The sequence below is a fragment of the Rhipicephalus sanguineus genome, chromosome 11, assembly GCF_013339695.2.
Source record: "Rhipicephalus sanguineus isolate Rsan-2018 chromosome 11, BIME_Rsan_1.4, whole genome shotgun sequence".
Taxonomy (NCBI): domain Eukaryota; kingdom Metazoa; phylum Arthropoda; class Arachnida; order Ixodida; family Ixodidae; genus Rhipicephalus; species Rhipicephalus sanguineus.
This window is the reverse complement of record NC_051186.1, coordinates 31102681-31129450: the sequence shown is the minus strand read 5'-3', so window position 1 is coordinate 31129450 and position 26770 is coordinate 31102681. Positions and strand designations below refer to the sequence as shown.

The 26770-nt window shown below is 43.7% G+C and overlaps 4 protein-coding genes across 7 annotated transcripts in view; 2 read left to right on the top strand and 2 right to left on the bottom strand.

Annotated features, from left to right (window-relative positions):
• Positions 1 to 2601, top strand: part of LOC119374271 (pyruvate carboxylase, mitochondrial) — a 52005-nt gene extending 49404 nt beyond the window's left edge. For both annotated transcript variants that reach the window (XM_037644349.2, XM_037644346.2), the window contains one exon: positions 681 to 2601. In XM_037644349.2, the coding sequence (XP_037500277.1) occupies positions 681 to 938 (258 nt within the window). In that variant the 3' untranslated portion in view covers positions 939 to 2601. The remainder of the gene's footprint in view (positions 1 to 680) is intronic.
• LOC119374272 (engulfment and cell motility protein 1) lies at positions 1794 to 7959 on the bottom strand. The gene is made up of 2 exons (XM_037644350.2): positions 7229 to 7959; positions 1794 to 6672 (listed from the first exon to the last, which is right to left on the bottom strand). The coding sequence occupies exons 1-2, from the start codon at positions 7790 to 7792 to the stop codon at positions 5038 to 5040; spliced, it is 2199 nt and encodes a 732-aa protein (XP_037500278.1). The 5' UTR covers positions 7793 to 7959; the 3' UTR covers positions 1794 to 5037.
• Positions 7960 to 8799: 840 nt separating this feature from the next.
• Positions 8800 to 14135, top strand: LOC119373333 (uncharacterized). Its single transcript, XM_049420394.1, has 5 exons — positions 8800 to 8826; positions 11818 to 11952; positions 12041 to 12135; positions 12378 to 12430; positions 13968 to 14135. The coding sequence occupies exons 2-5, from the start codon at positions 11917 to 11919 to the stop codon at positions 14084 to 14086; spliced, it is 303 nt and encodes a 100-aa protein (XP_049276351.1). The 5' UTR covers positions 8800 to 8826; positions 11818 to 11916; the 3' UTR covers positions 14087 to 14135.
• A 4092-nt stretch (positions 14136 to 18227) lies between these two features.
• LOC119373518 (potassium channel subfamily K member 1) overlaps positions 18228 to 26770 on the bottom strand; it is a 186271-nt gene continuing 177728 nt past the window's right edge. For 2 of the 3 annotated variants that reach the window (XM_037643572.2, XM_037643569.2), the window contains exon 5: positions 22631 to 25662. In XM_037643572.2, the coding sequence (XP_037499500.1) occupies positions 25412 to 25662 (251 nt within the window). In that variant the 3' untranslated portion in view covers positions 22631 to 25411. Of the gene's footprint in view, positions 25663 to 26770 lie in introns of all 3 variants that reach the window. The other variant, XM_037643571.2, reaches the window with a different exon arrangement.

The window sequence follows — 26770 nt, the reverse complement described above, 5'->3', positions numbered from 1 at the left end:
CCAAAATTTTGCTATTCGCACAGCTCTAGTTTTGGGACGTAAAACCTTGACAGTTATTACACCGTGTTTCTCATGTTTTTTAAAATACCTACTTATGGAAATAGACTTTAAGCTTCAAACTTCCCCCCTCCCCCTAAAAAAAGAAAGGTGCCGTCCTTGCTTCACTTCTTCCCCAGCTGAAATCGGTGGCACTCGGCAATGATCTTGTTGACAGATAAAACTGCCAACTGATAAAGCCGCACGAACAGTACTCAACATGCATGATGACCCACAAACACAAGAAACACAAAGGCAACACAATCAGCGTCAAGCTGTGGGAAGTGTGGGGAGCACCTCCCGGAGGATGACGATGAGCCCACTCTCACGCGACAGCTATAGGCAAGAGATGCAGATCTCAAAGGCCTTATTTTTGTTAACTGTGTGCGCCAAAATCATTTTCTAAATACATGATACGTACCATTTGCCAATACAGATCTCGGACGCCATGCTTTAGCTCGCGGCATCCTGAAAATATTATGGCTGTTGCATACCTAATTCAGGGTTCGATCATTATGCGGGAAATAAATCAGATTTTGACGACAAAGTTTGGGGGTGCGGTCATTATGCGAGTAAATATGGTATCTCTCCTGTGCTCGTCAAAAAGCCCACCTCATCATGCCTTCTTCGTGGTCTTCTTGCAGGACATTGTGGCACAGCCCAAGGCAGACAAGGACGTCAAGGGCAGCGTGGGTGCCCCCATGCCGGGCACCGTGGTCGACATCAAGGTCAAAGAAGGACAGGAGATCAACAAGGGTGACGCGTTGGTTGTGCTGAGCGCCATGAAGATGGAAATGGTGGTGCAGGCGCCCGTGGCCGGCAAGGTGAAGAAGATCTACATCACCAAGGACATGAAGCTCCAGGGTGACGACCTTTTGCTTGAGATCGAGGAGGCTTCGTGATCTCGTTTGGCAGGTTGCATGGAACGAAGTGCCCCTTCGTTCATCAAGGTCCACGTCTATTGTTAGAGCTACATCAACGATGAATCCCTTATCTAAGCCAATGTTTCCAATTGGCTAAGCGCTCACAATTGAGAAGGCCACACGTGAACGGTGGCTGAGAACGGCTTCCGGGAGAAGAGCCGGCCTGACTGTTTAATATGTGGCACCTTTCCATCGTTGTTCATTCATACCATGTTCATTTCTTCTTTCCTTCCGCCCTGAGAGACGGGATACCAGTAACGAAGGCGCACGTTTATGATGTGATGCTTTCTTTTAACGTTTTTGGCTTCGAGTGGTGCTCACGGCTTTCTAGAGCACTGAACAGGAGTGCTGTCGCATATCAACCAAAGCGCGCTAGTCTTCTGATGCAACGCGGACGCTCGTCATGTACAATTGAGGTAAAGGAGAGCCAACATTAAGCAGAGCAACAAACGAGGCTAGTTTGTGCACATTCAGTTTTCTTACACTGTGTCTAAGGGGGGAACTGAATTAATGAAGAGGGACGAGATGTAAGTGCAAACTACAGACTGATTTTATTCGAGCAAAGTGAGTGTTTATACGTGGTGATTGGTGGGCGGTAGGAGCAGTTTCGCGATTTGTTAAGATGGTAGTGCAAGAAAACTGTGAAGGCAAAACTAGCCTGCGAGTCCTGTTGGCCAGTCCTTAGGTTAGTCTGACATGACTATTCACGATTATGAGAATTCTGTTTCCTGTTGTTGTCTGTTAGACATACTTCGCGATTGCGCACAGATCTACATAGCAGCAGACACGTCTTTTTATTTTTAGAAAATATTTATGGGTTGACGAACGTCTCTTCCCTGATTTAGTGTTCGCTGGATAGTGCGACATTTAGTAATCTGAAGCTGTGCACCAGAGAGTGCTGTGCTTTAGCCTACAAGCCACTCTTGTGACGTCCAACTTGATTACCGCCTGTATCAATAGAAATACTATTTCCTCTAGGCATTATTTATGTATATAGGCTTCCAATGTTTGCCTTTTGCAAGTACCCGATTTTCCAGTGCTGTTGGACATCATTGTCATTTTGTACCATTGATATTTTATAGTGTGCAGTTGTTTCTTTTTTGTTTTTTCATTTTATATACAACTTTTAGGAGACCTGAAAGTGCTTTTACCGGTTCATTTCAATTTGTTCTATTTTGGATATGTCAAGGGCCCTTTACAGTTAGACAAGTACCAGACAAGAACAATCTAAAAAAAAAATTCTCATGTTCTTAATATAAGTGTTAGGACATTGCAGAGTACTTTTTGTTCCCTTTTTTTGTTTGTATTCATGTGTGCAATTGCTGTACAAGCATCACTTCAGTTTTGTTAGGGAGTGCTCTAGAGTTCTCCAATCTTTCCCCGGGAACTCAAGACAACAGCCTTAGCCACTGCCTTGGTGATCCATTTGTTAGTGAATAGAAGCACAGCACCTTGAAGTGCTTACGTTGTGCGATGGATAGTCGAGAGTGATAACGCGGTCTTTCAGAGAGAGTCTTCCAAGAAGGTGCGTATAGGTAGTTCCACACATGTCTATTTTTCATAAGTCTTCTTTTTTTTATTTTGCTCGGTCTTCATGTGCTCTTGCTGTATATAATCACAATAAATAAAACGTCGAAACGCATCGCGCCCTGTGCTCTCGTTAAAAAGTGAAAATTCTCATTTGGCGCCAAGTACACAAAGGTGAAACGTTCAGTTTCACGATTACACTTCATACAGGCACAACAGTAGAGTGCTGCATTATTCACACAATATAAAAATGGATGCAGCTCTACAAATACAGATAAAGCAGGCACAAAATTCTAATGCAAGCTACAACCTTGCATGTAGGGTCTTTGAGGAAATGTAAGACGACTAGTGTACCAGACTTAAGCATGTACTCGTAAAATGAAACTCAATATCAAGCATGGGTAAATGCAGTCAGTGTCTGTTCTTGCGACCTGCGCAGACACGTCTCAACACTACCGGAAGTGTCAGAAATACTGTGGTTCAGATGCCAAGCATTGGTACCCCTGCAAGTTGTTTTGCAAAACAGTGTTGTGGAGATATGCAGGAATGTTTGCAACAGCTAACTTAACAAAAACTGTATAGTTCGGCACAGAAGTTTTAAGGACACTGGTTCCACAACAAACGCGAATAGCCATTCTGCAAAGGAACATTGCTTCTAATTTTATCAATGTTTCAAAAGCTACAATTAAACATTGAGTTCGAGGCAATGTGCCCAAGCTCCACAGGTTGTGATCACAATGCTAATGCCCCATAAACTATTGTGGTCAAATGCCATAAACTATTGTGGTCAAGTCTTGAAAACAAATTCTTATATCTAAGGTATACTTAAAAGCAACAGTTCAACTTTCATCATGGGGAAAAAAAAAAAAAAAGCATTACCCAGGCATGCATGTACAGGCTTGCCAATTCTGGAGATGAACATTCAAGCACGTTGCTACACTCTACACAATGCCAATGCAACCACAAAGAGAACTCTGCCTTCAGTATTGCATCACAGTTGCGAGCAAACCAGCTTTGTGTTTGCGTGCTGCATGTAAAAGGCCACTGCTTTCATTCCCTTTCGGCACCATTAAACATTTACAATAATAAGATGGCAATAATGCAAACCCATATTGTAAACCTTTAAGTTTATTGCTTTGAGTTCTATATTGCACTGCACATTATGTGGACGTGATGTCAGCCATAACAAATGCGGTTATTAGATGTATTTCACTCTGTCCTTGTGCTGTGTTTTGTGTTAAGTTAGACTTACATTGAGTAAAAACAGTAGTAGCTGAATTCATCTCCATGAAGCAAGAACAGCTTGCTGGTGTCAATGCACTTAATTTGGCATCTGGTGGAGAATCTGCCAGCCGCCTATGTTTAACATCTGGCTTTGGAGACTCAACCATGTGCTGTGTGTGAGCAAAGTTCGCCTCACCAGATTGATGGTCTGGCACACTTACACAATGTAGCAGACAACGTAAAAGTGCATCTCCAAATGCTGCTGCACCGTTGCTTGCATGTTCACTCCAAGAAGTGGACAGGCATGTACACATATACAGCACTAACCTGGAAGCCACCATGTTAAGTCCCGACAATAAACTAACCTTGCGTTCTCTTTTAGCATAGACCACATCGTACATTTATTCCATGCTGCCTTTTACTTTCTTGTCATTGTGTATTCTACACTAATATTCAGAGCTCGACTCTTCATCCCAGCTATGGACTCTACTCGTATAAAAAATGTTGCATTATAAAAAAGCTTTCATAGCTCAAGTCTCTGCACTACACAATATACTAAGGTGGAAAAATGAAACATACGAGACAACTCAAGTGTGAGCACCAGTAACTGAAAAATTCATTGAAGTTAGTGAGGAGAAGTAAGAGTGCACTTGACTGAAGTGTTATGTAATTTGGAGCCTTCGCAATAAAAAGTGTCATCTTAACATATGAGCGGTACCTCACATACTTTTGCTGTCCACAATACTGAAACAATATAGTACTTTCTTTTTCCTAGAGTTCACAACAAAGTTGCTTTAAGCATAAATGAATGGAAGGCAATGTTGGTGAGAGAGGATGGGAGAGCGAAACACATGTTTAACAAAAAAAGCTTAATGGCCACACTAATTCATAAGTAACAGAACACAAAGAAAGTAGTTGCAAGCCTCTGTTTACAAGATTACTGGACATCACTGTGTATTCACACAGGAAAAGTAGCTTTAAACAACTGCATAAAATATTGTTTAACTGACCTCGTGATCTTTGTCCATATTTTTACATGTGACTTCAAGTTACTACTATAAGCATCTAATGGAATGTTAAAACAGCAGACAAGTATATGGAAACCTATTGTGATGAATTGCACTTTCAAAATGGTCCCAACAAGCAAAATGAAGAGCTTTGCGATGAGGCCAGGCAGGAGATCAAGAGGTGAGAAGATCCAGATGGATGAGATAAAAAGAGCCAGCGAAAGCACTTGGTAAGATGGGGGGACAAGCACATAGGAAATGTCTAGCACAGTTAATTCAAAAGTGACTGTACACACATTCCAGCAATTATCACTTTCCAATTAACACTTAAACTCGTAGCAGAAGTCAAAGTTAGGTGGTTCCTTAGGAAGTGGTGGAGGGCTCTCTGGGATGTCCACACCTTCAGTGTCCAAAAGCCTCAGCTTGATCTCCATACTAAGCAGTGTTTCTAAGTCATTCTTTGTTTCCTTGCTGACCATCTTCTTGCCGAGCAAGGCATTGATGCCATCTGTCCAGTAGTCAAAGATCTTTTCATTCGACGCGACAAAGTTGAGAGGCTCCTGGTTCGAGTCTGGTATGAGTGAAAAGGCCAGCGAAGCTGTAGACTTCGCCTTGCGGGTGTCTTTCATGTACGGACACTCGCGGCCAGTTGCCAGATTTCTGATTTCGATCACGGGCAGCTTGTGCGGCAGCTCTTCGAGGCTGGGCGTCGCGTTTTCCTCGCAGTCGCCGTAGTGGAAGACCTTCTGGCTCGGCGACAGTCGGCAGTACCAGAACTTGTCCTTGATTCTGTGACCCTTGGCTGAGTACTTGGTGAACAGTGTGCCCTCGCACAGGAACTGCACCCTCTGCTGCTGGATCAGGTCCATTATCTCAGGTGTGACCTGTTCTCGGAGCTCGATGATGGGCCGGGCTTGGCTCTCCCATTCTTCCCTCGTCGACTGTTCCTGCTGCCAAAGGTTCATGATCTCCGAGTAGGTCAGCATGGCAAGCTTGCTGCGGAACTTGTCGAGACTCATGAGAGGTGGCTCTGTTGCCAAAGCACGGCTGATCTGTTCCTGGACCACACTGAATACCTTTACGAAATCTTCGGTCGTTGCCCTCATCTCTTTCCAGGTCTTGTTCAAGAGCATGATGCCAATGCAAAAGAACTCTTCAAACGGATGGTCGTGTGTAAAGAACATAGGGTAGTAAGTCTTTCCCTGCTCCGTAGGGGGTTCACCAATCTTGAGGATTTCAGCCAGAAGGCGTGTCAGTCGAATGCTGCTGCGGCCAAAAGGGCACTCGTGCTCATCAGCCCTGCACGAGTTCTCGAGAACAAATTTGGTATAACTTTCTGTGTGGTTTCTAGCAAAGTAGACCATATTGTCCAATGCCAATATTCCGGGTGGTTCACTGAAGTCCTCAATAGGGTTGGTATGGTTTTGGAAACCCAACTTCTTGTAGTCCTTTGCATAGCCACCCCCTTTCCGGCCCCCACTTGTAGTACTGCAGGTACCGTCGGCTTCAACGTCAAATGCGATGCGTCGTAGTTCGAGGATTCGCTCGCGGGCCTCAGCATCATTTGGGTCGACACCAACACGCCTTTCATCCAGTAAATTCAGCAGCAGTGTTTGAAGAACATAAAGTTGATGAGCCATTTCAGTGCCAACATGCTGTTGCGAACGTTGGAGGACAGCTGTGACAATGACGTTGCGGATATGCCGTGAAGACAGGGTTGCCGCAAGTGTCTTGCGCTTTGTGGTGCTTTCGGCCTTAAGGAAGAGTGCATTGATCAGTGCCACAGCCGACTGCTGTATTTCAACTGATGATGACTGCATGTGCATGATAAGATTTGGTAATGTGACTTCTTGATCTACCATGGCATAGCGACCAGTGCCGTTCAGTACAAGAGATTCCAGTATGGATAGAGAGGCCTGTAGCGTCCTTGTGTCCTGAGTTGTGTTGACGTTCACCTGCAGAGAGATGGCACGCAGTGTTTAAGTTTTTTTTCTTAGCTACTACAACTGGCAAAGATGCAAGCACATCGTACATATTATATAAAGTCACCCCTAACTTGCCAAGGAAAAGTTTTGGAAGATGGTAGCGTGTTTTCGCAGTAAAGACGATACACAGCATTGTTTGTCTGCCTCAACACCATTTGCAAGCACTGTGAAAGTACAGCAAGGAGCTGCAGCTTCTCATTACAGCACAAGAGATACATGCACACAATTCGAACAGTAGTTGGTTCGAAAACACTTTAACCTTAGTTCATAGTGTAATAATTGCAAGGCCAACGCAGCAGTCAGCTATGTTAAAACTCACTCACAGCAACCTCAATAAACATTTTAGTTCCGGTATGACGCTTGAAAACACATGCACAGGCAAGAACGCGCTGGCTTCACGAAAAAAAAAAAAAAAAACGCAGCCGCTCTTCCGTTCGCGCAGTATGGCATCCTAAACATGCCAGACAACTGTGCCTACGTCTGAATAAGAAAAAAGCCGTCAAAAACGAAGGGCGCGTAGTAGTACCTGATTGGCGACGCGGCCGACAAACTTGGGCTCCAAAATGTCCCAGAAGACGATGCCGTGATCCATGAGTTCCACGAACGACTGCAAAGTGAGCGCCAAGTGATCGCCCGTATAGGTACCCCCTTCGACCATGTTGATGAGTAATTGGTGTCCTTGCTTGTTTATGAACTCGAGCGCGAACGTGTAGTCAGACGAAAGCCTCTGCAGACGCTCCAGGGCCGCCCGCATGTCATCGGGCTTGTTCGAGTGCAGCTTGTCGAGGATGTCCTGCGCCGTCTTGGCGGGGCTGTGCGTGAGTCGCAGGACGTAGCCGTTCTTGATGTCGTTTCGGTTCTTCTCGGTGATGTACGAGCGGGCATTGTCGGAGAACTGGAGCGAGTACTGCTCGGGCTCGGCGAGCGCCCAGGTGTTGCACAGGTCCTGGATGATGGCCGTGAGCGGTCGCTGCTGGTCGAACTCGATGAGCTGTGGCACTTGCTCGTCCATCTCGACGGCGATCTTGACGATGTGCGCGTCCTTGATGGCGGACATCGTGCCTGGCTTTGACTGGCGGGTGCCTTTCATGGCGGACTTGGGCAGCCGCGCTTTAAGCAGCGTGAAAACACGTCTTGTCTGCGCTGTTAGCTGGGCGGATGTCGGCTTGCCGCCGCCGCCGCCGCTCCCACATCAACAGCTCTTGGCACTTCGCTAACGTCAACACCGGAGACAGAAGACCGGAGAAGGGCGGAGCGGCCAACTAACGGATTCAGTTGGCTTCAGACGATCTCCAGATGAGTAAGCAAAGCCACTGTACGTGATACAAGGAAAACGAAACCGAAACTACTTGTCATTGGTGTAGGTCATGGTGTAGGTCAAGTTGGGATTCTGTAGCAGTTTTCTTTCTCTGAGTTAGTGTGCCGCTTATTTGTTCTTTTTCGTTGGCAACATTGAGGTTTCGCGTTACAAAATCCTCAACGCAACCACGAATTTGTACAACAAAAAAAGGAAGAGTACAAATTCTACTAAGAACATAGACATTTTACGCACTCCGATAACTGCTCTCCGAAGTGCTGCACTAAATTTTACAAAAGTGGCGAAAAGAATAAATAAAATGTGTGCTTGGGGTTCAGCGTTTAAACTTGCTTTATTCAAATTAAAACTTAATTCATTATTTGGATATGGGTATGCTGGTCAAGAATAGCTACATACATCTTGCATTATGTTGTGAAACTCTTAATCAATTAAACAGCCAGCCAGGGATTAATGTTATACGATTTTCACAGCCTGGTGAAGGTCCTCTTTTCGTCACAAATGTTAAAATGAAAAGATCGGCACGTTGGCTTTGCATTACACGTGATTTACATCAAAGTTAATTAACATTATGTTACACGCTACTATAGTGCCTAGAATAATAACGCTACTCTATTATGAGGCAAGAGAATGGCAAGAGCTCCATACCCTATCCACTGCTATCCATACCAGAGAACAGTCCATACCGTTTTCCTTCCTCCATGTGCTCATGTATGCATTAAAAAGAGCGTAGCATAGTAAACTAAGCCATAGCAATCCAAATCAAACCGAAAGCGGCGCGTTTGTGTTTTGTCGTTTTGTTTAGTTTGGTATCATGTCTAAGGCACTGACTACGGTGACGGGGCCCGTCAGCGCAGTACCCTCGTAAAAGTGACGGGGCCCGTCACCGTAGTGCAAATTGTAATAGTGACGGGGCCCGTCATAATAGCGACGTCTTATAGTGACGGGCCCCGTCGTCGTAAAGCGGTGACTACGGTGACGGGGCCCCCTTACCGCAGATTACCGCAGATTTTTGGTCGTTTTAGCGTAGTTTTAGCCCACGTCGTGTGGTGTTCGTGGCGTAGTTCATCAGCATGCAGGTCGTCAGTTCGATTCCTCCCGGTTTTTTTTTTTTTGTCAGGTTATGCGTCAACGTCAACGTTCCTGCTCTGACGGAGTCGTAACTTTTTCGTTCATGTCTGCGGCGGTTGTGTGTTTTTCCTATGCGACCTCGGTTCTAATCGCGCTAAATAAAAAAAATTTCCGTTTTTTTTTACTTTTTTCATTATTGTTTCACAATACCGTCCCGAGCTTCCGGCACGGCTCAGTGTGGGAGAGAGAAAGAGAGACATAACTTTATTTTGTCCTTGCTGGGGTCAAGGGAGGCGGGGGCCGGGAGACTAGCCCTACCGGAGCCCCCCTTCCTCAGGCGGCGGCCAGACCTTGGGTCTTGGCGGCGTCTTCGGCCAGCCGGACTGCCCAGAGTAGAGCGGAGCCCGTTAATCAGCATATGTCGCTGCGCCGCTGACGCTGCATATCAGCATGCCGCCAATGCGTCGCTGCTCCCCCCCCCCCCCCCCCCCCCACCTCCGAAATGTTTTCGTACTGATGTGCACCGCCGACCAAAACAGCCACCTGCGCCTGAAGTCTTCCTGGATTTTTTCTAGAGTCCATGGTCGCGAAATAGATCTCGGAGGGAACATATTGCTGATTTGACTGGCTGTCCTCGCTGCGCCCATCGTCCCTGTAACTGGCTGCGCAGCGCATGACCGTCAGCGGCGCAGCGACAGGTTGATTAACGGACTCCGCTCTCCCACGCTGAGCCATGCTACCACGAATGAGTAACTATTGTTGACTAGCCGGAAGCTCGGAACGGTATTGTGAAACAATACTGAAAAAAGAAAAAAAAAATGGAAACATATATATTTTCTTATTCAGCGCGACTGGAACCGAGGTCGCATAGGAACAAACTATAGGTTTGTGCGAATAGTAAATTTTAGGTCCGAAGCGAATTCGAAGCAACTTTGAGTAGTAGCAGGAGTTGACTTTCGGTTGAATGCAAGTGATAACATATAAAATATGTTAATTAAAATTTACTATAATTAGAGCATATAAGCCGGCATAACAAGCTTTTAAACTTAAAGAATGACGAATCGATGTGAGGGTAATACAGTTAAAACCTCATTAATTCGAACTTTTATTTCGAAATCCCGCATAATTAGAAGGATTTCTATGGCCCTGTATTTTGCAATGTAAATTTGAGTGGACAATTTGAAGCGGCGGTGAGTACCATACAGCCCGGTTAATTAAAAAACTTTGGGTGCCACGTGCCAATTCCCGATCCCGATTTAGCCGCAAATCCGCAGAAACGATGGCCCTTAGGAGCCACAAGGCAATGCAATGTAGCGATACTAATGAGTGACAAGTGAAGCATCCCAGCCTCGCTGCTGCCAGCGCAAGAAAAAAACAAAACAAAAGGCGTTCTCGTGGTCAACTGAAATGTGCGCCTGCGGAAAAGAAGACATGCTTCACTGCAACACAGCGGTGACACGCGGGCAGCATGACGAATGCTTCTCTCAACCTCAGTGCGGCATGATTTACCCATTCTTTCAAGGAAAATAGAGAAATTAATAAAGGGCGGTCTGACGGAATTCGTCATGTGTGTGAACCTCCGATTGGCGGTTGTTCCGGCAATTTGCACACTTGCACTGCTGGCGGAGTACTTGCCCGCAACGCCTACTTCGAAAACTCAGTCGAAAGCTTCAATGATCCTCTTTTTCCACCCAGAACACATCGCGAATTCCGTCACACTGGTCATTATTACATTCTTTATTTTACCAGAAAGAATGGGCGAATGGCCGCATCATGACGCACTGACGCTGCGAGGAGCAGGTGACATGCTGCCCGTGTGTCACCACTGTGTTGCAGCGAAGCACGTCTTTTTCACAGGCGCGCATTTCAGTTGACCACGAGACCGTTTTTTTTTTCCTCTTTCTTTTTTTTTCTTGCACTGGCCTCAGCGAGGCCCGCCGTTTCCCCGGTTTAGCGGCAAAATTCGGACCAAGTATTGCTGGAAAAAACCCTTGTAACCGCAAACTAGCAGGCACAGCAAACGACCACCTCTGCTTACTTCCAGTAATACAAAATTCCTTGCATCCCGCCTTTTGTATGTTTGGTTAATTCGAAAACCCGCTTAATTAAATTTGTCACAGTCCCAGTGACTCTGAATTAACAAGGTTTTACTGCATGTTCATTTAACCTTGAAGTGGGGCTTCGCGGCAGTGCGGATTTCTCTTGGAAAGGTGTGTTCACGGTATAGCACACCTTCACTGCAGTGAAACCACCTTTACAGGGAGTTACATGCGGTTTATATATGTCTATTCGTTCATTTCGAATACTTTGAAATTTCCTAGAATTTAAATTCGTTTCGAAGCGAATTCGAATACTGTAAAATTCGTTCGAATATTCGAATTGCTCGAATATTCGCACAAATAGGAACAACGCATCATCCGAACGCTAGGGCTGTCTAACCGCCGCAGACATGAACGAAAAAGTTACGACTCCGTGAGAGCAGTAACGTTGATGTTGACGCATAACCTGAAAAAAAAGGAAGAAAAAACGGGAGGAATCGAACTGACGACCTGCAGCCCTAACACTTCATGGAGAGCGCGCCCACCAACTACGCCATGAACGCTTTTTTTTTTCTTTATTGCCTCACACAAGTAACTACTACGCCCCGAACGCCACACGACGAGGACGGTAAAGGGGCCCCGTCCCTTTTACGATGGTACTGTGCTGACGGGCCCCGTCACCGTAGTCAGTGCCCATGTCTAAACTGTTTTAGGACGGGCTTGCGCGCCCGCTTTGAGTGCTTTGAGCAGCTAACATTGAGTTGTCTAATAGCCGGATAAGCCCTGAAAATGCCGGACTACTCTCGCATCTCTGTGCTTAAAGAGGTAACTTGTCAACGTGTTACGTGGCGGCTGTCGCTTGCTTTCGCACACAGCATCTCAAATTCTTGCCCGCAATCTGTTATTTCCCCAGATTGACAGAAATGAAGCGCTGGTACAAGACTACCTTTATCAGTTGGATCAGATAGAGTCGAAGCTGAGGCGGTCCGTGCTCTCGGACTCTGAGAGGTATGTGTTTTAGATTGATCTAGCTAATGATTGGGTTTATTTTGCTTGGTGATCTCGGGCCTTGCTCATGTTATTGTCAACGGTTCACGATTGACTGATGCCATTGAAAGCGCCTGGATCGATACAAACTCGCTGCCCTGAGTACGGCAAAATATGCGCCTTAGTTATGATCCGAACACTCGGATTCCGGCCGGTTCAGATGATATTCTGTACTTCTTTTTATTCCCCACTATGACCAACAGAGAGAAGTTGGAAGATGAGGTCAAGTCCCTGAAGTCGCAACTAGACACGTTAGGTACGCCCTGGTGAATATCATTTTTATTTACTTTATTCGTTAGAGGTTTCGTTAATCGTGCTATTGAGCCTAAGCGTGTTGAGATAATATTGCTGGCGTATGCGTGACAATCTATGCCAGGAAATATGTAAGGTCTCCGTTAAAGCAAAATTTATGGGCCTGCAGTGCTCGTCCTGGCTTGCTCACCAATTTTTGTGTCTACTTGCTTTTCCGCAGCAAGTGAGCCCTTTCAGCTGATGTTCGGCATACGTGTTGTCTTGATCTCTTCTCCTGTGACTGTTTGTACGCATTATGTTGTTTTACGAGAGTCTGATTTGATGGGGTTTGATTATTTGACGAAGGATTTGATGGGGTTTGTTGCATTTAAACATCCACCTCCCATAAGGAATAGATCTTAAAGAAATTTGGCCATCAGTGTATGCATATATATTTTGTAATTGTCGATAATTGCAATATCTGTAACGGAAGCATTCGGTATGATACATCCTATTGATTTTTTGGTACTTGATGATGTTGATGTGTTGCAAATATGCCGCCATTATTACCACCAGCCAAGTGTTTCTTTTTGCCAGATGTGTCTCTCTGACACCAAAACTGTGACTGGCTGCTATGAAATTATCTCCAAATAATGAACTGTCACGATGATTGTAGAACTTAACGCATGAGCGTGCAGCAGGATTTCACCTTCAAGTGTTACGGAGAGTGTGACATGCTGCCGAATTTTATCTTTATGGTCTGCGCTATCATACCTACAGGCTTATTGAAAATGGCACCAAAATTGCTCTGTGTCATGATGTCTGTTTCTTGCTTGCTTGTTTGGGGGGAGCCCAAAGTGAACACAGCCCTAAGACTCGGGCTTGTTTCGCAGGTTCATCTGCTGCGAAGTTGATACTTTTTCAGGTTATTCAATTGAAACTCGGCTGAGGCCACGCAAAGCCTTGTCCAAGCATCATTCTATGGGGGAATGCAATGGGAGTAGCTGCCATATCTGTTGAAGATTTGGTGTCTGAGAAAATATGGGAGCTTAGTCTGCCTGATCAGTACAGGGGGTGCTAGAAGCCTGCACGATGTTACTATAAGGTTTATGATGCCAGGTCTGGCTTTTCAAGACCAGCCTTAGCTCCGTATTAAAATATACATTAAGTTCAAGAAGTGTGCTGTGAAAATGACCATACATATAGAGAAAAAAGGATAACACAGACACATCTTGTAGACTTTTCCCAACCTTCGTATGTGTGATCCCTTCACGTGCGAGAAACACGTACTACAGTTTTCTACAACTGTAAAAATGTGTTATCGCTTATAGAGAACGTTTCTGAGACAACGTTAGAGATCAGGGTAGTTTGTAATCTATGGATTTATCTTCGTAATGCAATAACAATGGACAACACAGAAGGGAAATGTCAAGTGCTTTGTCCTTGTTGTTTCCTGGCTTTTATTCCCCTTGTTTTCATGCTACAAAAGCCTGTCTCGCGAACACGTAAGCGCGAGGAACCGTGATGCTAATCACTTTTCTTCTTTTTTTCTGTTTTTGTAGAGAAAGAGCTCACTGGCCTGCGGAAAGAGAACCGTAAAAGCATGGCAATAGCTGCTTGCTTGTTTATACTGTTTCTTTTGATTTACTATTTTCTAATTATAAAAACAATAACTGGATAATGTTTCAAGTGCGACGTGCCAAGCATTCTAATCATTCAAATTTTGTGTCTCTAATCTGTGTTTCCAAGAATAAAACGGTGAACTATTTTTTACTAATAAGCTGTTTCTTGGGCTTGTACAGTTCGCGCTAAATGCCAGGGTGCTGCTTGGATGCCATGGCATGAAATAACCAAGTCGATCCTACAGACATAGGCTAAGGAAACCATAGGGAGCAATAATTGTTGTCTGTAACTGTAGTGTAGTAATTATGATGGCAATTGAAATGAATTTAAGTGGACGAAAAATCACCCCTTCCGTCGGTAGGATCTGTACTTGCAACCTTCCATTGCAAAGGTTGTGTGTTCAGCGCCGCTGTAAAGCTTGCAGAGCCGACCAAAAAAAATTGCAAAGTACTAGTAAGTTTGCAAAGGCTTACTGTTTTTGAGAAGAGTGCACCCAAAGCCTATCTTGATAAAATTCAACGAAACTTAAAGAAATCATATAATACGATATTTTTGAAGGCGTTAGGCATACCTCTTTTGAAAAAAATGCACCTTAAACGAGTTTTAAATTTAGGTGCATGTTAAAGAACACCAGATGGTCAAAATTTCTGAAGCCCTCCACAATACAGTGTCCCTCATAATCATATCGTGGTTTTGAGATGTAAAGCCCCAACAATTATTATTATTATATAAACTCTCTTTAAAGATACACGTTAGCTCTCTTTCGGAGAGTTGCACCTCCCACAACACTCCTAAGAGCATGTAAAGGAGAGTAAACGTGCATCTTTAAACAGAGTTACGTATGCAGCAAGTCGGAACACAGCGAAAAGAGTGAAATAACATTTTTGTGTGTGTACAACAACTTAAAGAAATGTTTGCAATAATGCATTGATGTAAATGGAGGCCATTTACCTGATGTATTTGTCGAATAACAACCTTTGAAAGGGTGGTAAATAAATGGCATATATAGCACTTGGTTGTATTTATAGACACTTATGCTTACTTTTTCCCTGCTTCCGTATATAATATATGACTAGCTGAAAAATGTCACTCGCCTTCACACTACCCTGTATGACCCTCTGCAACGTGTGTGTTTAGCCCCAGTCGGTAAAACACTCGGCTTCTGAGCGTTAGCTCGCAGGTTCGAACCTCACCATTGGCAACATTTTTCCTTTCCATCTTTACCTACTTGGGCATGTTCTGAAGGTCAAGGACTGGAGCTCTGATAGTTGGCGCCTTTACAAAATCGTGGGTTCAAGTTGTTGGAGCATTATGCATTTGGCTCGATACCATGGCCGCTTGATAAATCAAGAAAACAAAAATTAGCGCAGATTGCAATAGTGCCGCAAGGCTGGAACCAAGAGCAGAGCTGGGCGGCCTACCTTGTTTCTCTTTATTAACAGCAAAGCTGTTCTTTGTCGAGCCTTTCATGTCTGGGATCCGTGGTAACGCTTGTGGGCATCATAAACGGGCATGCACCACAGACATTGGGTAAATCTCACTACTCGCCGCTGGTCCACTAAAAATGAAGGCAACAGTTAAGTTAGCCCAACATACGGGTATGTGGGCCACAGAAATCTATTTCTGGGTGGTCTATGAGAAAACTATCGTCATCATAAACGCTTCTGTGCCACAGAAATTGGGCAAATCCCACTACACACAACTTCCACTAAAAAGGAAGAAGGCAACAGTTACCCAACAAATCTTTTTATTTACATTGCTTTTCATTCTCTCTGTTTTGATGTTTTATAGCATTTACATTTTCCTTTATTATCGATAGTGTGGCCAATACCCCTTGTGGGTATGAGCCAGTTTCTTTTAGGCAACAAAACAAAACAAATGGCGTGCACGTTACCACAGTCATGCCACTGTCACGTGATACTTTGTGGTTATAAAAGGTGGTGGCTATACTACCACCTCAAAGCTTAACAAAGAGTGTTTAATAAATAGCAGTGAAAAAACATGTCGGAGCATCTTAAGCAAAGGCTTCTTTTTAAACCTGCGTATAAGAGTGGTGTGGTCAAGATGCAATAAAACTATACTACCACCTCAAAGCTCAACAAAGAGTGTTTAATAAAGAGCAGCGACACAAGATATCTGAAAGACATGCAAAACATAAAAATGCGTTTGCCTGATGAAGGGATTGCCACCTGCTTCCCTGTTTCATCGGTGTCCACGAAGCGGAGCTGGCTGAATATTTTGAACGCAGTAACGTTAAAGACCTCGTTTCGCAGAAATCCCAGTCTTGACGTTAATGGTTGTGAGCGAAAAATCAGCGTTGTCCTTGAGCAAAAGTTTTGGATAGATGCAAATAAATAAATAATAAAAAAAGCTTTTAATCCAGTGGGAATTGAACTTAGGCCTTTTGTGGGGCAAGCAGGTGCTCTACCACAGAGACACACCATTGCTTGCAACGGCTTTAAAGAAAAACCCTATACGAATGTCACATAATGCGAGAAGTCTCCTTAACGCATGTAATGTTGTATGGCAGAAGCGTAGAATTGTGCCAGGTATCAATACTTGTTAATTGCACAACGAGTAAGGGGTTTAAAGGCCCACCCATTACAAAACGTTGAGACATTTAATAATCATCATCAGCAAAAGCATAAACAAAGTGAACAGTTGTGTAGGTTCACGTGTGCGCAGTGGGTACTTCGCTGATTTGCAAAAGGAAGAATTATGGCATAGTGGGCACTTTGCAACTGTACTTGCAGTAGGTGTTGTAGGATAGTTTTAAGCGGCCAACGTTACTCGCACAGACGCTCCTCTTCTTGCGACATGGCTGAGGTGTCCACCGAGAAACTAAGTGAGACTACCGATTGAGAAGGTGATGCGAATGGGGCCCAATTACGCTAAGGTGAAGCTCAAGCGTCCTCCAACTTGTCCTTTCTCTTTCGCTCTGTTTTTCTATCTCCTTTTCTCTGTTTCTTTCTTTCTCTTTCTATCTATTTCTTTCTCTCTCTATCTCTCTTTTTCTCTTCCGATTCTTTCTCTCTCTATTCCTCGTCTTCCGTTCTATCTCTCTCTTTGTTTCTTTCTGTCCCTCTTTCTGTCTTGCTCTGTTTTTCTCTCTCTTTTTGTGACTGTTTCTTTCTCTGTCTTTCTATCTTTTTTTCCTTTCCTTCTCTTTCTTCCTATCTCTTTCTTGCTCTCTCTCTCTCGCCCATCCGAGTTACTGCACCCCATGCCAGACAAATTGGCTCAGCAGGAGTGCGTGCGCCGAACGCACGTGTTCTGGGAGCAAAGCAGAAGAGGAAGAAGAGAGCGTGCAGTTCATAATGATGGCAGTTTCCTGTTGAGGTGAAATGGGCGTTGCAACAAGCTTAAACAGCTCCATGCAGCTTGTTGCGTGCCTCGAAAATGATGGGAGTGTGGCCTCCGCCATCAGTTCCGGCAGCATGCCGCATTGTAGAGGCCACGATGGGAGTCGCCTGGTTGAGTTAGTTTGTCTTTGACTGTAGCATCTAAAGTAACATTTAAGGAGAGTATGTCTGGTCTGTTACTGTGCTTTGCTTTGGGTATGAGCACTATTGAATGAATAAACTTTATTAAACGTCTGGCAGTTTCCTTCGAGTGAGGCGAGGAGAAGAGGGGATTAACCCCTGTCCCATCACACCCTCCGTCGATGATGATGGCGTCAGGTGACGGCTCAAAGTCCTTGGACCTGGGCAGCATCTTCGGCTTGCTGGATGGCCCAAAGTTGGTCGGTCAGCTTGTCGCTGGTGAGTGCCGCCTCTCAGCAGTAGCAACGCTGACGCAGCCGATCCGCAGCAGTGACCGCAGCCGCGGTGGCGGCTGGCCCCTGCCCTTGTGCGGTGGTAGCAGCAACAATTGCTCTCGGAGTTCGTCCCTGCCTAACATGCGTCGCGAAGTGAGCGGCGGCAGCGACAGTAACTCTCCCGGCACATTCCCAAAGCATGTGCCACAGTGTGGCTCTTTCCCCGCACACTTTACACGCGTCCGTCAGGTATATGCTCGGATAACAGAGGCGTAGGATCGCTGGGCAGGGGTAAGTGCCTGTTTGTAGTACTATTATTAATTTTTTTCTGTTTTTGGAATTGCCAACCTGTTGAAGCACGTGACATTATAATGTTATAACCAACTCACAAAATAAAGATGTGTCTGCGAGAATAGAGGTCCACACAAGATAAACACCCACAAACATTTCCATCTTTATTCAGCTCTTTTTTCTTTTCACTCAGTCCCATAACAGTTACAAAGTCCTATATAGAAGCAAACAGGCTTGGCTTGTAAGCCACCATTGCACACAACAACCACAATGAATGCTTATATGTACATATAGACACATTTATAGTTATGTATATATTTATGTATAATATGTATATAATATCTTTTTATATATATATGTATATTTCAATATGAAGTATCACATGTGAAGTGTCGTTGAATCTTGGACGCGGGACTGTTATGGTCAGGTGCATAAAAGCGCAGCCTAGCAGTTGTATTGTTTCTCGAGCAAAAAAGAAAAAGAACTAGGTAATTGCAGACCTGAAATGCGTGTTTGGCACACAGTGGTGTTCGAACACATAGCGCGAGTGCCAATTAGGGTAATGCTGAGTCCATGCTAAAGGGATGGTGGGAACAACAAGCAGCACACACTTTCCGTCTCACTTGAAAAGCGTTCGAAGAGACAGCAGCATCACACACAAACCTCGATATAACAAAGTCCATCTGGCTCTAAAATAGCTTCATTATATCATAAAATTTGTTTATATGATAATCATAACGCCGTTTTAATAGCAGGGCCGTTTTATTTTGTTTCATTATAACCAATAGTTCGTTATAACCGATACTTTATTATATCGAGGTTTAGCTTCTTTGCTATATGCATCTTGAAGCAGACAGACATAAGCGCATCTCTGTGTGTGCCTGGCCACCAGAACCACATGCTTCTTTGAGCAAACAATGTATATCTGTACCGACCTTTTGTCAGCAGCCACTCAATGGTGCTCTCAGAGTTTTAAGATTCCTAAACAATGTGCACGACACTAGACAAGCGTGTTAAGGTTCACATTAGACATATTAGTTACTGAAATCGAGGTGCACCTTCATTCAAGGCGAGCTTGCACTTTTTTTCTTTAGTACAGTCTTTGTCCAAACAGTGAAGAAAGCGTGTAAAGGTAACAAAGATATAGCGTGTCCAGAACAAGAAGATTGTTGAGATATTCTAGAGGTGAGTGCATTTGTCCTAGCCACTGCACGAATGCATCATGGGTGTCACTATCACAACGTTACAGATTGATATGCTGGTTTCACAACAAATGGCACTGGGGATAAATATATAACAAAGAGTGCTGCAGCTAACACTGACGAAGCTCAAAGGTAACTTTGGTACAAAAAGCTTGAAAGTAAAGTGGGGAAAACTATGGCATTATCCAGCAGATCTGCTGGGTAAGCTATCACAACGAGTGCAGCTGAATCGAGCGAGTGTCTTATTAAATTATTTCGAAACAGTTTTTAAACAATTACAAGTGTACCTGTCCCACAGCAGTTTTGTTTGGGGCTACCAGTAGGGCAATTTATTTTTACAAGTGACCTTCGATCATCGTGAGTCGCAGTTTAGGAATGGCAGTCTTTGACTGAAGCGGAAAAAAAAAGTTCTCATTTGGCTGCACTCTTGCATAAAGATTTAAACAGCCAGACAGCATGTTGAGGCTCTTTGATGCTGCAACGTCAAACCTACATGATATGATAGCTGCTACTGCTACTACATACGTAAAATTGTGACAGATACTCAGGAGTTGTGCAATGCAATGGCCACACTGAAAGTGGCAATCTAAACGAAAGAGAGTTGCACAAATCTTATTTTGAGTTTAAGGCGCGGAGGAACAGAAGCTTTTGCTGTGGTACACACAATTTAGTCTTGCCAGATCAAACAGTTTCAAGGTACAGGTTACCTCTGAAGGCTGTTGAGAGGCAAGTTTCTACCAGCGATTCATCACCCTTCAGAAATAAGACTTGCTGCAAGTGACTCCGGGGTTACTTACTAAATGAACTATTCTTTTGGTTCCTCTACAAACTGGCATAATAGCCTGCACAATTAGTTTCTCCTCACTTGCAGGTGTGACAATGGTTTGTCATTCAAGATTCTCTCATGTGGCTCCAACATTATGAATGCCACATCTTTTCCAAAGTTTACAATATGCTCTTATAATTCCTATTGTCAGGAAGCTTCAAATCGTGTGAAGGCCTCCAGACTGATATTTATCGAACAGAACATATCAAAACGGCTCTACCAAATGAGAAGACAAGACGGAACAAGACAAGACAAGACAGAGCTTCTTGTCTCGTCTCACTTGGTTGCGCTGTTTCCATCTGATCACGAACCAGTGAGTTCAACAGTGAATCCTTGCGGAAACACCACATTGGTTTAAAGTTCAGGTGAGACATGTAAACAATTTACACAAATAATAGGGTGTTCATACTGGAGCTTACAAGCTATGTACATTGGAAAGATTTTGTTGTAGTGTTTGGCATTTTAGATAACAGAGGCATGTCAGTATTGTTTGCAAGTGTTCCAAAAAATAATGTAATAATGTATGTGAATGAGGGTCTGCAAGTAGTTGATAATGAGACTGCCCATGTGGAAGATAAGCCATGTGGGTCTCTTGAATTCACTTCAGTTTTTTGCTACTGTGGCATTCGTACATTGAGCTTCCTTAACAACAGAATAAGCGACCCGCTAGGCGTACGTGCAGTATGGAGCGATACTGAGAGCAAATGTTTCAGGTTTAATGGAACTATAGTGAACCAACACTTAAAGCTTGCTTTCCAATTCCTTCAACACAATGGCTTCACAGAGAAAAAAAAAAGAAGGCCACTTTCTTAGTTTACTTGACAAGGTTTCAGATTGTGTTCATATCGCTCCATTCTGTACGTTCGCCATAGTGTGTAGCCCAATGTAGAACTGCCTAGTGCCCTTGTCTGCTTCAATGTACACCGATGCAGTTGACTGAAACAGAGGGACATCAACCAAGGTAGCGAGTTGTATGACACAGCTGATGGTTTGGAGGATAGGCAACCTTTTGATGAAGTTAGTGCACCAACATCAAGAAAAAAGAACAGTTACACACGACACACAACCATTCAAACACAGAGTGATGGCAGATCTGTTTCCAGTGGCGACACGGCAAGCACAAGGAGAGGGAAGATGGCCGCAATTCACACTGCGCAAACAATCACAGGGTATATATCTTGAGTCACAAACACGTTTGATATACACGGCACAAGTGATACCCCACTCATATAGCAGAAGTAAATCCGCAAGAAAAAAAACAATCGGTGTGTCCTTGTGTCTGAACATGAACACGTCCAGTGCTGTGGTCTATCTGACTAAAGAGCTTATAAGCTGCACTAGGCAAGCCACGTCCGCGACTTGTCTGAGCCAGCTCGAGTAAGCGGCACTCAAAACATGTCAACTTGACAGGAATTCACATTTAACTACTGCTGCGTGACAAGGGGCCTTAAAGAAAACAGACAATAATGTAGCCCTAAGTTCTGCAGCGATTTTGCATCGCTTTAGTCAGGCCTTACTGCTGAGAAATGCTCTCACGTCCTTCTTGTCAGTGAGTGTTTATGCCTGGCGAGGCAGGAAAGCTGCTATGTAATGTGCAGCGGAAGCACAAGAAAAGGAAAAATCCGTTTTGCCTTGAAATTGAAGGGCAAGCATGCAGCATTTATTTTAAGATGCCAGCTCTGACAACAGAACCACAGCAGGCATCGAGTACATACAATGGTAAAACGTAAGAGTCCTGCCTTTGTCATGTCCTAAATCTCGTGGTTGTTATAAGGCATTTATAGCATAGACGACAGTTCTTCGGTTAACCCTGAAAGTTCTCGGGCCAAGCTTGGCTGCGTCGTGAACCCTACAGAACCATTTTAAAGCAACATTAAGCGGCAAACAGTACATCAGGCTTAACTGGTAGACTACTGTTGTCAGTCTTAACATCGCTTTGGGTTTATTAAATGATCAATTCCTCGTTAAAGAGAATTTCATATAAAGATTGACTTGGTAACTTCCCACTTCTTGCTCACCCAAGCCACAGTGCCTGCGTCAACAAGCACAAAATCACAGATTTCACAGTTTACATAGATATGACGGACTTTTCTATAAATACAAACAGAATTTGCAAGATTCAATTTACATTTACTTTAACTTGCAGCATCACAAGTTTGTTTCTCTAACCAACAATTAGCCTTGGTGTCATGAGAACTACGCGCTCCATTGTACGTCATGTTTTTTCCTATAAGCGCTCGTGCTTGGTGTTGCCAAGCACACTCTGCATTGGCCTCATTTCCCGGCAAACCAACTTGCTGCTCTTAGAAGGCAGTACATGTTTGCAGCTTCGAAGGTGTGAGCCACCAGTGTCCTAGTCTTCCTTTACTGTCCCTTAAGACTGTTGTTGCTGAATACATTTTAAGTATTCCACTCACAGTATTTATTTTGTACATTTCTATTTCATTGCTCTAAATCACATTAATCTCGCAGAATTTCTCCCTCAACTTGGCAAGTCCTTTCACGCAGTGAGGCTGAGACCACGACGCTCACACGCCTGTCCTCTTTATTCTTCCCTCCGTGTAAAACTGAAAAAAACAAAAGGAACAAAACAAAAGGCATGTTTAAATGCATGTGTGTGCTTCTGAGGCTTTCCTTGCTTGCAGGACTAATAATTTCCAAGCATATGCAATTTTTTTAAAGTCACATACAAACAGAGAAAACCAGAAAGAAATGCTACTCAGCTCAGGTCAGAAGCTATTCTTTCTAAAATGTAATTTCATAAACTTAGCCAGTAAAATGTTGATTATACTGTATAATTTTCTCGATATGATTCTGCATAATACATCTTTTTCTTCTCAAGCGGTTAATGTGATCCTGTTTGCTGAAACTGGATAAAACAACTGCAGAAGTGGATTATTAATGTTTGTTCTGAAACTCATTGCTTTATATTCCAGTGTACTAGCTTGAATAACATTCATAACGTTCTTAGGATTATAAATTTGATTTTCTTTTTGCTGTAAATGACATATTAACAAGATTCCTATTCTGGAACATTAACAAGACTAATATTCTGGAACTTTTGAAAGTTAACATAGTAATACAGCTGAACAAAGTTTTTCTTTAGTGACCCATTGCGATGTCTAAACGGAGTAGAAACCCATTGCAGAACAGCAGAACCTAACTGAACGCTTGCAGTGGCTCATGGTTTCTTTCGGAGTAGGGGCTTTTAAGGCCATTTTTAACCAAATTTATTCAGTATCAAAGAATCTGCTGAGTTGACTATGCCACCAACAAATTGCTGTGTTATTTTACAGAAAGTCTACTTGTGTGGCGCAGACGGATACGTGACTGTGACCAGGAATTAAATGTGGCGTTCTTTGAGGAGTCTTCTGCAAGCTCCATGGCAGTAATCTCATTAGTTTAATGCATTAGGGGCTGCTCGTTCACTCGAGCAATTCTCCACAATGTTGACGTGTATTCTGTTTCAACAATGGATGTGACGATGCAGATGTGTCATTATTATAGTATATTGATCTTTTGGTCATAGAAGCTGTAGGATCTTCATCAAAATTGAGACCTTATTCGTGGTTTGAGCTGCCTAGTGGGTTCACCTACCCTACCATGTTTATAGGCCAACCTCAAACTCTGGGAGACAGTGGTTTTATCAAAAGTTTGATAAAACATTTCTACCAGTAGCTGCCAAACTTAAAAGAGGTAGAACACTAGCATTTACAGCTGGAAGGCCTGCTTGGTGGTGCTATGCTTGTGGTGAAGAATGTTGCATTGATAAGGTAGGCAAGTGGGAATGGTCTTTCTGGCCAAATTGCCAATTTTGTTTTTGCTATAATCTTACATAGTGGTCAGTTTTGGTGGAGTACATTACTTACTACCGCGTTTATATACGTAGTGCTCGCCTGCTTCATCTAAAACAAATCAGATGCATGCGTGACCTCACCCAATGCCTCTTACAAGTGAACTAAGTGACCAGAGCAGCAAGATTGTTTATGCTATAAGGGTCAAATTACCAGCAACAACGATAATATAGAGTTGTTCTGGCCTCATGGCAAAAGATAAGATCACTGTCTCTCTACTGAGAAAGTCTTAAGATTTTGTTCAGCATAGCACCTGAAAATACATACTTCCAATTAATCTTGATCAAAGTAAGCATTTAATGCATTTGAACATAATATCTGCTCAACAAAATTATTTTAAAAAATTCGCATATAACTGAATTTCAACTGAGGATAAATGAGTATAATTATGTCTGCTGAGCTATGTATACCTGACTGTCTTACCAAAGCAATGTTCAGTACTGCCTCTCAGAGGATCAACACACAAACGTGCTGACTGTCAATGCTTGAAATACCACTGTTGTAACAATGCACGTGCCACCCTTAAGAGCTCCAAGCTTGCATTGCAAACATGTGCCAGCTGAACTACAACAGAAGTGCCAACATTCTTCCCAATATTCCTCAGAGGTGATCCGCCAAGAGCACTTACACGGGCAGAATATTGGTAACAGTTGTGAAAGAAACCTCATCCACACTGCAACTAAGAGTTACAGCCCTCAGTTTACCTAGGCCTCTCCTTGCCAAAAGGCCCCAAATTTTCAGCCAGACCATTTTAGCTTTGCAATCATACAATGCTCCATGGTAACACTGACAACTGGTATCATGCTAACAGTACTGCGTACTTTAAAGTTACAAATCTTTGCAGTTTGACACTTACTCAGCTCTTTGTCTAAATGAGATAGATTGGCGACTTGGCAAAGCTTTGTTCTAAAGGCAGCATTGGAACAGAAAGGGGATGGGAAAGCTCAACACGATGCAGCACCTGCTGTCCCTTCTACACCTGCATCATGCTATGTCCCTCATCTGTCTCACGCCATCTCATCTTGAAGTTTGGGCAGTGATTTAATTCATCTACAGTGTTGGTGTGTTGTGTACCTTGCATTTTTGTGTCCAATTTCATATATGAATTGTTAAAATTTTTGCGACAATGTTTCCATGCGTAACCCTGGTACCAGACATTTCGTCAAGCATTAAAAAGTACTGCACTGGCAGAGGTGTTGCAACATCACAGATGCGTTGCGTTGCTTAAGTGGTGATTCATCGATCTATGCCGGGCCGAGGCAGCGCTGGGACTGCGCCTGAAAATACCCCAGCGTTTAGCTTCTGCTTAAGCACAGGAATGCGTGTAGATGTTTTGAGATATATGCCTTTAGTCTGTGCACCACAGACGCAGCTGTGGCTATGCTTGAGGTTTTCTTGTTTTGTTCAGCGTATGCCTACGAACTGCCCCTTGTGCCTACGAACACGTGGCCAGTCACGGCAAGTCCTCGGGCGAGGAGGAAGATGGTGGCGGCCGAGCCTTGATGTGGCGCACCTGTGGTGGCGGAGGTTCGTCGATCTGCTGCGTGTACTTGGGTCCGAGGCCGTGGTGCAGCCGCACTTTCTCGGGGTCATTGGTCATCTCGTCGCTCTTGAGCAGAAAGAAGACGCCCACGTTCAGCTGCGGAATGTCGTAGAGCACGTTGAGCAGGAGCATCATGGCTGTCAGGCCCACCAGCAGGTATCCTGTAGAGGGGACAGACAATGTTCTGTCACTATAACAGTGGCTATAGAGGGCGTCATAGATGACATCCTTGGAAGGAAAGGCTCTGCGTCTATCTAGACCACCAACTTTTTACTCTACACCAACATGGCAAAGCAAGGCACTCCAGATCGCTTGGAAATGAACAAAATTGGGACAGTTTGGATAGCCATGAATGTAACTGTCACATACATAGAAGGGGTGTGAGGGGGAAGGGGGCTGAGCTCGAATAACACGTCTTGAGCTAGGTTGTTCATCATAAGGCAAAAACAGCGCACACTTAATGAAGACTGACAGAGCTCACCACACATTGATACACTAGCATACTTAGGAGCTGTTTTTGATAGTCACTTGTATTGGATTGAACAAATTAATGCCGTTTGTAGGAAACTGGCCTAATTTTAGCTGTTATGCCTAGGCCATTTCCAACAATATTTGCCTCGTAGTTTGCTTCATTGCATACCCACCATTTCATACCCACCTAGGTTATTGTTGTGAAGTACGGGGCCTAACACACAAAGCTTACTTAACACCTATATATTGCAGTTACAAAAGCCTGCTCTGAGAATAATAACATTCTCCTCTGATAATTACCCTAGTAGCATTCTGCTTAATGACGTTTGTATCCTTTCTTTTATGGCTTTAAGAAATTATGAAGTTACTTGCCCGAAAAATACTAAACATAAGCTTCCCGTACACAACGCCGGATTCAACTTCCCATCTGCAAAGAATGAGTAAGCGAGTAACCATTAACTTAAAATTTCCTTATTGTAATAATGTCTACAGTGAACTATTATTAGAATTATTTCATGCTATAACTTAGAACACTGTGTTCAAGGAAATAAAGCTAAGAAGGAAGTTTTACCTTGCATTCAAATGCTTCTTCTTGCCTAGCCAAATGTAATGCCTCTTCCTTCATTTAGGTTTGTGCCAAAAAGAGTGTGCAAGTGCTCATAAGAATTGTGAGACTGCTTTTGCCTTGAGTCTAATTAAAACAATAATAAGTGCATTTGTCTAGAGCACATGTCAGGTGGAGGCAGTTACATGTGAACCAAGTGGAACAGCACAAGACGAGTTTGGCGCTCGTACTCA

Bases quoted from the DNA above. Each gene is read 5' to 3' on its own strand.
- LOC119373333 (XM_049420394.1), top strand. From the start codon at position 11,917: ATGCCGGACTACTCTCGCATCTCTGTGCTTAAAGAG. The intron at 11,953-12,040 runs GTAACTTGTCAA...TTATTTCCCCAG, and splicing joins GCATCTCTGTGCTTAAAGAG to ATTGACAGAAATGAAGCGCT. The intron at 12,136-12,377 runs GTATGTGTTTTA...TATGACCAACAG, and splicing joins GTGCTCTCGGACTCTGAGAG to AGAGAAGTTGGAAGATGAGG.
- LOC119374272 (XM_037644350.2), bottom strand. From the start codon at position 7,792: ATGAAAGGCACCCGCCAGTCAAAGCCAGGCACGATGTCCGCCATCAAG. The intron at 6,673-7,228 runs GTACTACTACGC...ATCTCTCTGCAG, and splicing joins TCGGCCGCGTCGCCAATCAG to GTGAACGTCAACACAACTCA.